At 42.9% G+C, this 15970-nt stretch overlaps 1 protein-coding gene across 16 annotated transcripts in view; it reads right to left on the reverse strand.

Moving 5' to 3' along the window:
• ADGRL3 (adhesion G protein-coupled receptor L3) overlaps positions 1–15970 on the reverse strand; it is a 486649-nt gene that overhangs the window by 138773 nt on the left and 331906 nt on the right. For 15 of the 16 annotated variants that reach the window (XM_088056057.1, XM_088056043.1, XM_088056046.1 and 12 more), the window contains one exon: positions 381–461. The exons of the other annotated variant lie outside the window; for it this stretch is intronic. In XM_088056057.1, coding sequence (XP_087912183.1) covers positions 381–461 — 81 coding nt within the window. The remainder of the gene's footprint in view (positions 1–380; positions 462–15970) is intronic. 16 annotated transcript variants of the gene reach the window in all.

Here is a 15970-nt window from a genome sequence, read left to right on the forward strand (position 1 = left end):
TTTACCCACCGGAGGGGCAGCTGAAATCTGCCCTTTTGCATTCTGCCATCAGCTCCCTGTGCCTTTGCACTGCCATTAGGAAAGAAAGGTGCAAGGCAGAGAGCAGGACCTAAGGTGTACCTGTCCCTGCAGGAGTAAACTAGTGGGGAGAGCAAACCACCCTGTGAAGTGATGGGATCTTCAAAGCTATGTAATGGGACACGTGGGACACGGGCATCTCACGCACGTCTCTCCTGCTGGAATTAATTTGCTCCCCAGACTGTCCTTGGATGGAGGGTGACAACTTGGCCATGGAGGCTCAGTGAACAAGTGAGTGATGTCCACCCAAGCCTGTGGCTGGTTTGGAATGCAAGTGAATGGAGACTGTCCCACGGACTCACCCTTGGATGGCGGTCTCTCCAGATCCGAATCCAGGTGGATCGGTGGGGCAATGTAGGAAACCTGCCCATGGTGAGCCTGCCCTGTGGACAAATAAGTGATTTAGTTCCGCTGTTTCCTAGAGATCTATCAGGGCTATAGTCAAATACACAGCATTTGGATTAAAAACAGGTTCACAAGTATTTGTTCTGTGTGTTTTTCACAATGCACTTCCATTTTGTGGAGGCACCTGGCAACAAGCTGAAACCACTGCCATCTCTCACTTTTTCCTTGCAGACACAAGTACTGTGGTGAACTTTAGTTACACCTGCTTTACCACTACTGTGTATACTTTACACCATGTTCTCTTGAAACCTGTTCACTCTCTGTATGCATGCTATAGAAGAGAACCCAATTTCACACAAACCCATTCAATCTGTCAATCTCACTTTAAGAGGGAAAAAAGCATTCCTATGTCACAGCCATTTTTGAAGGAAGCATGGTATGAAGCACAATCCCACCTGTTTATCCCACCTGCAGGAGACACACATCATTTTTCAGAGCTCAGTATTGCTTTCACATGAGTGAGAGATTTTTTGGTTCCCAACACCATCATGCAGTTTCTCAGTTGCTAAAGACTCAATCCTTCTCCAGCAATTTGGAGGTAACTATATCAAGAAACTTCTATTTATAATAAAACCATTTTTTTTTATAATTCATCTATTTACTGTACCAATTTACAGGGTTGTTAATCTCTTCTTCTAAACATGGAAAGTTAATGACACACAGATTATGATAACAGTTAGAGTAACCTTCCCATTTCAAGTAATATTCGTTCTGCAATAAAAGCAGTTGATTCCTCTTAAGAGACACATTCCAAATAATTAATACAGCTCCCTGTTGATGCTTGCTGTTGTTGCTCCAAGCTATTTCCAACCTAGCGTCACAGGCAGAGGAGCAGCAGTACAGTCTTCAGGCTTCTTTGTAATGACATCCAGGAACACCACAAGCACAGTATGCTGGTGCACATAATATGTTGAAAACATCTCTTCAGGGAGATAAAGTATTAATGAGAAAGGGGAGAGGAAAAGAAAAAAAAAAAAAAGGAAGTGTATCTGAATGTGCAGGTTATATTTACTGCTTTACACTGAGGATGACTCAGATAATTTGCATTATTAGCCATTACAACAACTGGACGTAATTCAGGTTTAAAATCTACCGACACATCATAAATTCTGTATTTGCTTTTAAGTGCTTTAACATGGGAAATCTGCTTCAGGCGAACCCATAGCAAATAACAAGTGACTCTGCTTTCCTCTTTTCATTTACATGTTAAAAATCCATTTGATGTCATTAGTGAGCAAAAGCCATCATTTAATAGCTGCTCAGTTCTGCAGCAGAAACAAGCAGACGGTCTGCTCTCACTCCGAGCTGCTCAGTGTGCAGGATGATCAGTGCCCTTATAACCACAGAACAGTCTCCCCATTTGCTGCATCAAAGATACCACTGAAATGTAAAATAGCTGAGCTTGGCAGGAAACTCTGGAAATCACCTAACCCAGCTCAAGGGCAGCAAGAGCCCACAGCAAGTGTCCAGTCTGATTTCCAATATCTCTAAGAATGGAGACTCCACAATCTCTCTGGGCAATCTGCACCAGTGCTTTGCCACCCTCATAGGAAAAAAAAAAAAATAAAATATAAAAGCTTTTCCACTATCTGCCTGTAAGAAAAGCCTGGCTCCATCTTCTTTATTCCCTGTCATCATGTACTTAGACACATCAGTAAGATCCCTTGGATGATCTGGTCCAGGCTGGATACTCACAGCTTTTCAGCCCATCTCCACAAAGAGATGCTTCAATCCCTTTATGATATTATGGCTCATTGCTGGACTTGCTCTGGGCACACTGTTGACACAGGGATTTTTTTTGTTTGTTTGTTTTTGTTTGGTTTTTTGTGGGGTTTTTTTTTGGTTATTTTTTTTAATCACCTGGACTTCCTGGGAGCAAACCAAAAAAAGAATGATTCTGGAGGCTTAAAGGGCTAGGCTGGAGTAAAGAAGATACACCCACATTATATGAAAGACTAAAAAACATCTGTGAGTTTGTTTAGACATTCATTACAATTCAGTAATAACTATGGAAGCTTATTATTGCTTTATTAAGGCTTTTACTTTGTATGGAGGAAGCAGTAGCATCAAATGCTCTCTAGTGATAAATGAAACAAGTTGCAGAAAGCTTTTATCTATTTGCCGCTGAAGCTAAACATAGTACTTCCAAAAAGAAAAAAAAAACCAAACTTCTGTTACTACTACTACTACTACTACTGACTGCTATGTACTACTAATAAAAAAGCAGACTTCTGTTAGGCTGCACACTTCTCACAGTGCTAATAAATCAAACTTTGCATTTTAATATTCCTTCTCCAAAAAACGCCATGCAAACAATTCTTGTGATTCATTTCCTGTGCATGAATGCCAGCTCACTTGTTCTTCAGACTCATCAGAGTGTTCACACTGGAGAAAAAGAAGGGTCTTCACTGTTACCTTATAAATCTTTTTAATCAATAGAATCATATTTCTGCTTTGGTTTTACTATTATTACCAGTGGTGACCTTTGAGTTAGTTGAGGGAAGAGAGGCAAGGGGAGGTGTCTGAAGCAATGGAACTGGTACACAAGCACGTGTTTTTTTTGGCTTTAACAGCATTAAAAGTGCTGCTACTCACTCAGTTAAAAACCAAAATTTTACCCAATGGACTTCTGAAAGGTTTTGAGACTGGTATCACAGGTACAGCTCAAGCTGATCTCAAAGACTGATAGAACGGGTTTTCCCAAGTGAGGCCAACTCCCAGTCTCTGTGGAGTGAGTTTTGCAGTTTCAGATGCTTACTGCAAGCCCCAGCCCTAGGAATGAGGGACTCCTATCTCCCTCTCTTCAGTTCCAGCTACTGTAGAAAAGCACTTTAAAAGATGGACATGAGAGCCTTAAAAGAAAAAAAATAAAAGGCAGAAACATTCCAACACTCCACACCTGTCTCTCCAATCCTTCAGCTGTTTTCTCTGCACATTGAGACTGAGCTGACAGTGGTAAAGGAAAAAGAAAGAAGACTTCTGACAAAATAGCAAAGGTCAAGATGTCTCTGTTGCTGACGGGGATATGTGCCTTGTATCGAAACAGATTGCATGGCCTTCTCCCAGTCCCACCCTGCCTATACCCATCTGCTCTTTCTGCAGCCAGCTCCCCGGTAAAAAAGTAAACAGCAATCAAATGTAATCATCAAAGTAATGTTTGATGAAGTTGCCAATTCTGTACCCACCAGCTCAGGTTGTGTTCCATTTCCTTTATCCCTCTTGCCTGGAGAGGCCTGTGCCTATGGCTCCCTGTGAGGGCTGATGCTGGAAGACAGCTGTGGATCATCCCTGACCTGCTTTTCTTACATCACAACACAGGGATGCAGGTCTGGCCAGCACTGCCTGAATATCAACACCTTATCAGGTGAGACAGGGCAAAGAGCAGATGTGGCCACAAACTAGCAGTCTTCATAGCAGCCAGGCCACCTTCATGGGCTGTGACAATGTGAAAAAAACAAACCCCATGTTTGGTAAAAACAATTTTGGGAGCAACAATATGGATATGACCTTGAAAGTCTATCTGGTGACATGCCTTCCTCAAGTAGAGGAAATGAGAAAGATGTTTGCGAATTAGAAAAAGTGCTTGACTGGCCATTATTTCCAGGTCTGACATATGAGTGATACAATGAATTTTAAAAAGCCAATAATTTAGAAGAACAAAGATAATGTTTTGTGAAGACTGAAGGAAACATAATAGCTTGGCCTAAGGGATTTTTTTTTACTTTTTTTTTTTTTAAAAAAAAAGGGGATGCTCATAGACAGAAAATAAACATCCACACATCTTCAAAAATCTGCCCCTAAGTGATTTTATCATCTACAGATGCAATGATATAAAACTACAGAAAAAAATCTGCAAATGCATGGACTAACCAAGAAAAGTAGCAACAAAGAAGTCTCATCTGTGTATCTATTTAAAACCACTTCCTCCTGATCATTTTTGGAAGCATACCTACTGTTTGCAGCACCCTAGAGGGCAGGCCTTCCTCCTGATCCTAGGCCAAATTTCCAGTTCTGGTGATATTTGATTTTTCTACAGCACAATGCTTATCGTCATATGTGCACATGGGAAATTTTTCTGTCTTGCCCCTGTTCATTTTCTACCCGAGATTTTCCAGTGCACTATGGAGAAAGCCTGAATAAAAAACACAAGACTGAAAGATTCAAGCCCCCAAAAGCAAAGGAAAAAAACCACCAAGATTTACCAGGCTAAAAATAAGGCTTTTTAGAACATTTGATGACTTGTCTCCTGAAGTCCTGGTGATGCCATGAAGATAACCACAGTGACCTGAATGGATGGCTCTCCCTTTTCCCTGCTGCTCCTTTGCTCAGTGCCCATGGTGGGTATGGACAGTCCTGCACCTGAATTGCGGTTCTGCCTCACACCTAACTCAGATCCAGCAGCAGCAGTGAGAAGCCACCAGGAGATACATTTTTTTTAAACAAACATGCTTCAGACTCTTTGTTCTCAAGGGATGAGAGTCTCCTTTCTTTGCTGTCCTTATCCAGAGGCAATCACTGCAATGCATTTTTTTTTTTTTGGCTGTCATGTCAGATTACTCAGATTTCCACCCATTTTTCCAGCCTCTTTTAGCATTCTTTTGTCTTCCACAGGTTCACCAGCTCCCAAGATCCTTTTTAGACAACCTAGTCAGCATTTCATGCAGAGGATTTAATTTAATTTCGTGCTGGTATCTCTGATGATCCGCATTCCCAGGTACTCTCCTACACCTCTTCTTGTCTACACCTCTGAATGCAGGCACCTCCATGGATTTAATCCCTCATCTGTTAGTCCATTTGCTTGGATCATTAATTAGTGAATACTCATGAAACCACACATCCATTCCTGAGCCTTTGATTTCAGTTCTTTAAATATTTTTACTTTTTTCTTTTTATTAACAGTAGGATGGACACATACTAGGTATGCAAAATACATATTCTGAGGAAAGGTCTTGGAAAACATAATGACTATTTTACTAATATCTCTACAGATAAAATATTCTTTACATGCTGTGGCTTCTTTTTTTTTTCCCATGTAACTGAAAAAAAAAAAAATTTTAAAAGCAGCCCAGTTTGTCTGTGATGATCTGCTCTATAAAATACAACATTACTTTTTGGGCACATTTATGTAATTCTGTAAATGTTAACAGGATTTTTTAAAAAATCCAATTTATTTTCTAGCAAAAGACCACATTCACTTTGTCGGAGTGCAGCTTCTAGGATCATCACTTTCATCCTCTTTAATTTTCAAAACCAGTTAATTTTTTTTCTTGTCCTTTTTTCTCCCCTCGTGAGTATTTTTGAATCCCGTACTATGTAGGCATATATAAAAACATAAGAAAAGAGAAATTAAAAAGCTGGTGGGCTTGTTAACAAACTCTTTTGACATGCCATTAAACAAATTTAATTCAGACCTATTACTCTGCATATATTCAGAATTCTCCTGGCAGCCTTTTTTTCTGCCTTTCATCAATGACTATCTTTACAAAACACCATTCCCTCACTGCCCACCCTTTTCCATTTTGCATTAAAAGCTTTCTTTTTAAATAAAGCTTTTATAAAGCCATTCTCTTCCTCGGTGTTAGCACAGATTCTGTCCACTGCTTCATTTATTCACGGCCTTTTATGGAGTCTCTCTCTTTCATCTGTACATCTCTCTTTCATCTCTCAGTGCCCTTTTAACTCCTCAGGGTAGCAGCAACTCACGAGCTCCCTCTTCTTCTCTAGCTCCCACGGTCATTTCCCTGTCCTTCCCTCCAAGCTGTGGATGCTTCTGAATACAAGAAAACCCTCTTTTCCAAGAGGAACTCTCTGACTACATTACCTCTGCTCCCTTGCCGTTTTGCCTCTTGTATTTCATACCAGGGACTAGCACAAGCCCTGCAGCAGGAAAAAGCAGGGTACCCGCAGTGTGGCTTCCAGGAGGGACAGCCGGCTCCTGTCACGTCTGCCTGCTGAAAACAGAGGGTACCAACACCAGCAGCCCCAATGGGCTACAGCCGAGTTCCCCAGTCCTAAAGCAAACCTCAGGCTCAGTCGAGGCAGCTGCCAAATGCAAGGAAGGAAGTTCAGTGAAGGATGCGGGGAGAGAGGTGAACTGGGGAAATGTTTGGCTAAGTCCCTGCCACACATGCATCTCGTGTTTTAGAGTAAATGCAAATCCAAAAGCAGCATCTGGCAGCGCGCCTGTGCGAGCAGAGGTTGGCCTAGACTTTTCTGAGGAAGAACAATTCCTGTTTTTAAATTGTCACAACAAACAGCCCTAACCATGAGGGGGAAGGAAATCAAAATGACCCTTTTTGATGACCAAGCTGTCCCTCATGTGACAGCCAACACCTGAGAGGACCAAGGAGAAATATTTTCTCCTGAGGTACAGGAGAAAATAAGGCCAAAAATAAAGCCAAGGGAATGGGTTAAAAACTGAGTACTATAGCAGGTAAAACAACTGGAAGCTTTTCACTAGTGGCAGATGTGTATTTTCCAACGAGTATTTAGAACTCAGAAATTCATGTTCCAGCTGAAGTCAGAGGTGAATGAGCTTCTTCAAGTCACACCAAGATTCCACGTTTTGATGTGTGATCATCGTAATTTGTATTTTTAGATGAACCTCATCTTTCTGTTAAGGATTTAAAACATTTGATTTAGCAGCACCTTGGCTCCAGTGATGCTCTGCATCCTGCAGTGCACATCCCAAAATCTACATACACTGTGGTACAAGAGCCTGGTATAAAGGCTGGGAAGGAAGAACAACTAAAAAACCTGAGAAATATTTCACATATGCCATGATAATTAAACCATATGGCAGCACATGCAGGAAGGCTGCATCCAGGCCTGGCTTTCCCCAGTGCCCAAAGCAGGGATCTGACCTCCAGGGCTGCACATTTTTTGGGCTTGTCTCCCCAAAGGCTTGCCCAGCAGGCTAAAGAAACACGACACGCTGAATTTTTCCTTCCCTCCCGCATGTGCTTGCTGTGCTATGAAATATGATTTATCAGTCACTTGTACTGAAAAACATGGGAGAGGAGGAGAAGGATTTTGGTGCAGAGGAAACAGGGATTTGGAGCAATGCAATCCTCAGAGCCCTGGAGCAGATGACAAATATTGATCACAAACCAGGCAGAGTGGGTTTAGCAATGGTGAATACAGCAAAACCCAGAGATATTTTTGGCCACCTATCAGAGACTGAATATGATACAAAGAGCTCTGTGCCAGCTCCTGCTGTCCTCATTCTGCTCTTGTCCCAGAAGTCAAACCAGATGTTTTCAACCTCCTTAGAGGGTCAAGCCCACCCTGTTCTGCCTTAGGTGTGCCTCAAAAGACTTGGGATAGAGAAGTTTGGGGAAAACCCAGTAAAAGCCATGCAGTTTATCTCCTGCAGAGGTGAAATTCCTTATATTGCTTTGAAATGTATCTCCTTGGGGCTGTCCACCTCACACTATCAGCTGCTGAACAGCAGGTCTCATCATCAGAAAGTTTTAGTTTAGTTTTCTCTTTCTTTGGGGGTAAGGAATACTGCTGAGTATTTCTTTTCTCCCCCATCTATTTTAGCTGGATGCAGGTCTTAACCAAGGCTGCAGCCTCGTGTTAGAGCTGAACCATTTCACGGCAGTCTCCTCTCCCCTGTGACATGGCCAGGCATTCCCATCCCCTCTCTTGGAGCAGATCTGGCAATTAATGAAAGCACAGGGCTGATCTGATGGAAAATGCCCCACTGAAAACAATAATTACTCGTTTTCCACTGGCTCAATCAGCAGAACCAATTCAGGCTGCTGCAGCAGCAGTACCAGATCTGAAGCAAAAGGGCAATAATAAAAGAGCCAGGGGTGGGATGGGGACAGCTATCAGTTTAACCTTAGCATAAAGCCACACCTGGGAACAGTAGTGGCATTGTATCTGGACAACCCCTCCACCCCCGCACCAGACTCTCTCCTTGCCCCAGGGAGACTCCCACCAATTGCAGCCTTCCTTCACTGCCTTTCAGACAGCTTTAAATTCACCTGCCACCATAATTTAGAGAGCAACTCCAGGTCAAGGGGTTTAATGAAAGCCAAATGCGTTACAGCACACAACTCACAGGCAGAGCTTGGGACACAGCCCCGTCATTCTTTTACTTATGCCACTCTTGTTCATGCAGAAAGGGGAGCAGTGGGGGAGAAGAAGAAATCAGGCAGTAGCTCTTGCCATGCTGAGCTTAAATTTCAGTGGCAAAGCATCCGGGGGGGGTTGTCAGAGAAATCAGCCGAGATGCCGGATTATGAGGTAGGAGACACGTCCAGAGCAGACAGGTAGATCTGTGAGTCACCAGCCTGGAGACAGTAATTGAAGCGTCTCCTGGTTTCAGATACTGTGTGATGTGGTCCAAGAATTTGTCACTCTCGCCTGCCTCCATTTGTGATAGCCTATAGCAGATGTCCCCTCCAATTTTGTCTTTATTTTCCAACCTTTTTATCTCTGCATGTGTAGCACGATCTCCATTCCCACACTGTACCTCTCCGGTATCGCCTGCACTTCTGCTGTGAGCCCCATCTCATCACAGGCCTGATTCTCTGCCTCCCAACCTGCATCCTCCTGTCCAGCTTAATCAGCTCCATCTTCCATTGCTATCTGGCCACCCTGCAAACCTTAAATCTTATCTCCCATGGGTTTCTGTGACTATTCCCGACTGCGACTGCATCCCAGAAAGGGCTGTCAGACAATAAAGCATTGAAGCATCTTCTTCATTACAGGTATTTTTATCAACTGCTTTCATTAAGGTAGTGCAAAGAGATGAGCAATCTGTTTTCTGAGTGGGTCAGTGCACCCTAACTGCATTAATCACTTCTTCTGATCTGCATCAGGAGCCCTGAGAGAGGCAGTGCTGCCTGCCTGGCTCTGCACTCCTGCCAAGCCTCAGCTGGGCTGCAGTGGGACACTGCAAGAGGGGACAGACTCCATCTCAAAGTGAGTGATCAAGCAGCAAACCAGATTGACACGACATGATTTGATGAAGAAATGAAACAAGAGTGGGTATTTTCTCCGTGACCTGAAAGAACAGGAATCTAAGCCATCTTGTATTTTCCTTTTTTTTTTCTTTGCTTCTTTCTTATCTTTTGAGATAATATAAGGTATTTCTCAGCATGAAGGACATGACTGCCTGTAGAGAGATTTTGACAACTCCCCTCTGAGTGCTAAAATGCTGTCAGCTGAAAAACTGAGCTGTTTGGGCAAATTGATCCAACTCTGACAGACTTCCTCTCTGTTTTCATGTTTTCTCTCTCAATCAAAAGGCTCCTAAAGAATCCATGTTTTCAGTTCAATGTCAGGGAAAGGGGGAGAAGAGGGGAGATCATCTATTTTTGCTGCACTGTTCATCATTAACCTACCTGGAAGGAGAAACCTGGTAGAGGAAGGGGAAGGTCTCAGAAGTCTCTTGCATCTCCCCATGGCACACAGATACAGGATCTGAACACAACAGTTTCCCTAATTCACATATAGTAACTGCATATAGACTTTCTGACAGAGTCAATACAGTTTGGGTGCAGACACGAAGAGCATAGGAAGCTGAGCTTATAGGTCTGAGTTTATCTCCAGTGCCAATAGCAGGCAAACTGCTGGATCAGCCATCCGAAGAAAGCCTTACTGGATTTTTTTTTTTTTAAATAATCATTAGGAATCATCTTCCCCTTCCTCAGCCCAAAGAAAATGAAATCAAAGCATTTTTAAACCTTGTCCCTAGCTGTGCATATATCTGTAACCTTTTTGCATCAGTGACGATTCTGAATACCATTTCTGACGGCCAAATCCTGGGAGCACTCTTACCACTTTATAGCAAAGATTAAGCATGCTCCTGTCACAGTCAGTGAAAGAGCATCTCTTTCTATCACCTCAGTTGGGAACTCCAGAAATCTCCAGTCCTCTAAAGTGAAGCAATGCCAAGCAGCCCAAAAGTGCTTTACAAAGGCAGTTTGGTGCTTTGTTGTTTTTGCACTTTTTTCACCTTTTCATATAACACAGTTCAATAACTTGGTGAATGCTGTTGTGCTTACAGGGTCTTTCTCCAGTTTTTCGAGCTAAGTAACAAAACATTTTGATGTTTATTCTTCCTCTGTACCAACCTGAGGAAGCCCATACTCAATGTGTCGAATTTTATATATATTTATATATATTTTTAAGACCTGTGAAGCAGAATTGCTGGTTTATAGATTCAAGGAGATTTGAAGTCTGTAGCTTATAAATTTTACTTCTGCTGAAGCCAGCTATGGACTTTATAAACTTCATTGTGTCCCTTTTGATTGCTTCACAAAGTCAAGAATGACATAGAAGATTTTTCTGTCTGTTCCCTTCATGCTGCCGTTCTACACTTAATTATTTCCTCATGGCCAGGGAATGAGAAGTTTGCAATGGGTCAGAAACTGCAACAGCTTACAGACTTCTGAATAACTGTGCCCAGAACACAGGTTCACACAGCAAACATCTACAGACCAGATGTTTCATACAAGGTTGAATATAATTTTTTAGCATCAGATATACTGTATTTGGGACTTACATTCCTTAAGGCCCTTCAAGCATGTCTCAGGATTATTCTTATCTTAGTTCCCATAATGTTACTGTAGGCCTTTGGATGACAGTTTTGATTATAAGTTTGCACACTGCCTAGAACAATAGGACCCTGATTGCTACTCCTTGAATAATACAAATTAATTCTCGCCTGAGCCTCCTTCACCCTGTATGAATCATGCTGGATGTCTGCCCTCTGCAAGGGCAGCAGACAGGTCTGCTGGGCCATGGCTCTGTCTGCCAGCACTGGGGGACAAGGGTCCTGAGGCACTGCCAAATTTCCTGATCCCAAGGATCTAGCTGCATACGTGCATGAGAAGAGGCTGCTACACTCCATCGCTTCTGATGAGTCTGTCAGATCCCCCAGAAGACTACAGGAAACACACAGCATGACTGAAAATGAGACCAAAGAGTCTGAAAAGTACACCCAAAAGGTTGTGTGTTTCAGCCCGGCTGAAAACTCTTTCAGCTTGTTCTGCTTCAGGCTTCTGCTCTTTGCAGTAAAATACACTGCTATAAACTTAACAGATAGCTTTAGTTTATCGTACTTTACAACAGCCAATATTCAAACTGTCCTTAGTCATACATTCCATCACCTCTGAAACACAACCACCCAATATCTCAATGCAAGAGAAATATTTTCTTCCCTTTAGACTACAATCCTTTAGTTGTTTTAACGCATGTACAAATTTACATATTCATATATACTGGTCCTGAACACCACTTCAAGCTGAACTTCCTCTAACGGGCTAACCCTTAACTTTGCATTTAGGTTTCTTAGAAGATCTCTTGACTGAAAACTGACAAATTCAAACTTCATTATCTGGACAACCTGGCCTCTATCACATGAAGCTCTTTCTTCACCCTCTTGTGACCTAAACAAGAAAGGAAGACACACATTTCTGATTCGGTATCTGACCTATGTGGGATTCTGACTTCTACAGAATTAGCTTCACACTGAGCCCCAGTAATAACCACCTCACTATTTAGGAGCCCAGGATGGATACATGTTTTTTTTTTACCTGGATCAGAGAAAGGATAGAGCAACTCTGTTTAATTCTTCTTTTGTAGGGTTATATCTAACAGCATGCAGTGGCTTTGGGAACAGAGGCAGGTATGATTTCTGGGTTGGCACCCTGGGATTGAATGCAGTCTCAGCAATATCAGCCATCCCAGCTCTGACTGACATGATAGTTTCAAATAAATGAATGCTGAATGGCTCAGTGACCACTACAGCAAGAATTGTGTGTAAACAAGCATCTGATAAAAGAATATTTTGCTTTCAGTAACTTGCATTACAAACAAGCCCACTTGCTGCAGAGGGATTCTTATACAGCATAATCTGCTTAAAGAAAAGAAACAGAAGAAGAAATAAATAGCAGAAATAAAACCACAAAATTTCCAGTGTGGAAGTACCTGTGACCTCACCATGGCAGTGACACTTTCAGAACAGTATAAATTCAGCTTTCTAAATCTAGCCGTAAGTCCTCAAGCAAGCCAGCTGAATACTGGGAAGCCTCAGCCAAAAGTTCACCTCCCTTCCACAGCCCTGTGGATGGAGGGAAACACCACAGAGGAAGGTGGCTGTGCTGCTCCCTGTGGCAGTCTGCCATTTCAAAATGTGTTAGAGCTCCTTGGCACAGGTGACTTCTTTGTGCAGGAGTTCAAGCTCTCATTGTGCTCTCCCTCCAGGGATGTCCTAATTAGAGATGGGGTTTCCTTCTCAAGTTACTGCATTTGAGGAATCACGCTGTTGTTATTTCCAGGCAAATCAAACAGGAGCAAAGATGGACAGAGGGAAGGAATAGAGGTGGGAAAAAAGCCCTGGGGGGTGTGAAGGGAGCCATACCCTGATGAATCCACAAAAAGAACACCTTCACAGCAGGCTGGAGACCTTGGCATCCAATCCTGTATCCCTATGGTCAGGGAGTATCCTCTGAAAGCTTTCTTTTGACACCAGACAAAAATCTCCAATTAGTTTCATAAAGATGAGAAGCCAGATTGGAAGCTGCCTGTTATTTGACACAAAGGTGGCTTTCTACTCAGGATAAGCAGAGGTTTAGAAAACACTGAAAGATTTTCATTAAGGTGTGGGAACAAAAGAAGAAAGAAAATGTGAGAGCAACAAAGTATCTGAGCTGTGAATTGAGGGCAAATACCTACACTTTCTGCTTTATAAGATGGATGAGCAGGGCTGCAGGTTGTCTCCAGGTACCCCAGTCAAGCTGATTACAAAGGTTACAAATGACTGGAACAAGTTCAGAGCACCCAGGACAGCTAAGAAATAAAGAACCTGTGAAAAAGCCTCATTTTTCAGGTGTTTGGAATGACATTCCTCAAAAGTCAGTGCTGGGAAGACATTTCATGTTCAATCTCAAGCAATCCTGTACAAGTCAGGAGCAGCACCCCTAAATTCTGAGATTACATGCTAGGACTTTTAAACCAAAGGAAAATAAAACCCACAAGAAATAATAAATATGACAGATTTAGGCTTTTCTTCGCTGTACCTCAAAGTCTTCAGGACTTATACTTTAAAGCCTCTCTTTCCACTTAAAAATGCAAAGTGAGTTTTATAATTTTCAATGGAATTGAAAATGCTGTGATCACAGAGACTCTGGAAATCGATCCCTGAGCTCAACAACGCAGTCACTAGCGCTGAAGTTACCTGGTAGACTTGTATTTGTGAAAATTTGTATATTCTGGAGGGTATTTAGAAAATGAAAGCAGAACACGGTTCCAGAAGCCCAAACTCCTGGAGATCTGGTGACAAAGGCTTGGCACTGGAGCAGATGAGCGCTCGTGTGCTCTGTCCTACCAGCTATGCTGGGATAACCTCTTGAGGAGGGTGGGATGGGGACTTCACTGCACAGCCACAGCACCTGGGCAGCCACAGCGTGCTCGGATTCACGGCACCCTGAACCAGAGCCATATGTTTTAGCTGCTCCTGGCGTCCACAGGACACACACACAGAGCTGCTGAGACAGCTTGAGGTGTTCAGTGGGAGAAATCGTGTTTGAAACAGCGAGTCAGGTTTTGATTAAACTGGCAATTAAGCAAGCAAGGAGCAGCGTGCCCTGCGGCTGCAGAGATGACAAGACAAAAGACCGGTTCCTTTGGTGGTGCAAATGGCTTCAACTTTGCTGCCTTCAGCAGTGCTGCACTTTTCCATGTGAGCCAGCCCTCTCCAGCCTCAGACAGGACTGTGATATAAATAGCAGAGAACTGCATTCAGCTGGGAAGAAGCCATGGCGCAGGGAGGCAAAAACTGACATTAACAGGGATTTGCAACACAGCAATGGGCCACCAGCGGCACCCATCTCCTGTGCTGGCTTCCTCTCTCAAGCTGCTGGTGGACTCTTTTACTAGGGGCAGAAGGGGAAAAAGGTGGCCAAGCAGATACCTGGTGCGACCCTCTGCCCACCAGAAGCTGACAAACCTGTTTATAAAATTTTGCCCATTTGTGATAAGAAGCTTTTCTGAATTAATATGATACTTTTCAGTGAACTGATGCAACTTACATTTTCAATGGACACAGGACAAAGGAGAACTTAGCAACTCTGTTATAATCTCCCCAAGTCGATGATCATCTACCAAAATTTCATTGACTAGGAGGTCTCCAAGAAGAAGAACTTAGGGTCACTTTAGGTCAGCAGTCCTGCTGCTCAAATTTTAGCTAAGAAAGTTGTCGGAGACAAATTGATGCATTGGAAACATCAGAACTGATCAGTATGTTTAACCAAAGGGGATAGGCTGCTGACAGTGATTGTGTAGACAAACTTTGCTATCAGCAAAACCTTTGTGCTCTGGTCTGCATCAAGTTTCAGAACAAAGGTCCATAATTCAATTTAAAATACTATGAATGAAGCAGTAACATTCACAGAGAAAAGTAGGTGATAACCTTACTGTGGGGTGCAATGAAAAGAGAAAATGCCATGACTGTCTGAAGATGACTTAGATGACTGGATAACAGAGAGCATCCAAGCACTCAGGTGAGACTGTGATTGGAGAAGGACCCCACAATATGAAGTGGAAAAGCAAGCTGTTAGAATGGCAGAAAATTCAGAAAAAAATTCAGCCCAGCACAAGAAGATGCAGGACCTGGATCCATTCCTTTCTCTTACTCAGAGAGATACCCTGGAAAGGCACCAAAGGTGATTTTTAACTGAAGTCCTCTGTGCTTAGCTTGCACATAAAAAGCCGTACTAACAGCTAACTCCACTGGTCACCTCTCTGCCATCCCTCTACTCCTGGCATGTGACATTTTCCTGCGTGTTTCAGCTCCCTTCGCTGGTTTGTTCCCAGCGCGGTGCACCCGACCGTCAGAAAACCTGGCACCCTGCTAAATGCCAACCCCTCTGTTCCAGCCAGGAGCTGAATCTCAGCCCGTGCATCTAGCAACACAGATGAAACACAGAGCTTCATCCCAGCATATAAATAAACACTGGGCAATCCTAGTTAACTCTGGATATCAAACACAGCCGGGGTGAAGCACAGAGGTCTGCTCCCTATGCACAGCTAAGGCGCTGATTTTTATATAGACAAATATATCACCACTGGGCACAGTTACAAAATGTATCCTAACATGAGATTTATGAAGATAAAGACTCCCAGAATTGCAAATAAGTAAATCACCCAGTAATTTGCTTGGCACACTTGCTCCTTTTTCTCCCAAGGCAAAATGCAGGATGTGAGATTCATCTTATTACCCAGCGGTAAGCTCACACTCCTTGGTCAGCTCAGCAAGCACTGCCCAGTCTTGCCAAAATTTCCCACTTGCAGATCAAAGTTATGAGCTATGGGAAAGGGCAGAGTATGAAACAGACATGATATAGCTATAGAGATAGCTAGAAAAGCAGGGAATATTCCTTTCTACATCCCCTCTAGGTAGATAATCCACATTTTCCCTGCTGTGTCTAAAAATGCAATGAGTCGAGGATACAAGGCTCAAATTAAC

This window comes from Pseudopodoces humilis, chromosome 6 (genome assembly GCF_049639895.1).
Source record: "Pseudopodoces humilis isolate 2021_Gansu_Grassland_sample_001 chromosome 6, ASM4963989v1, whole genome shotgun sequence".
Lineage (NCBI taxonomy): Eukaryota > Metazoa > Chordata > Aves > Passeriformes > Paridae > Pseudopodoces > Pseudopodoces humilis.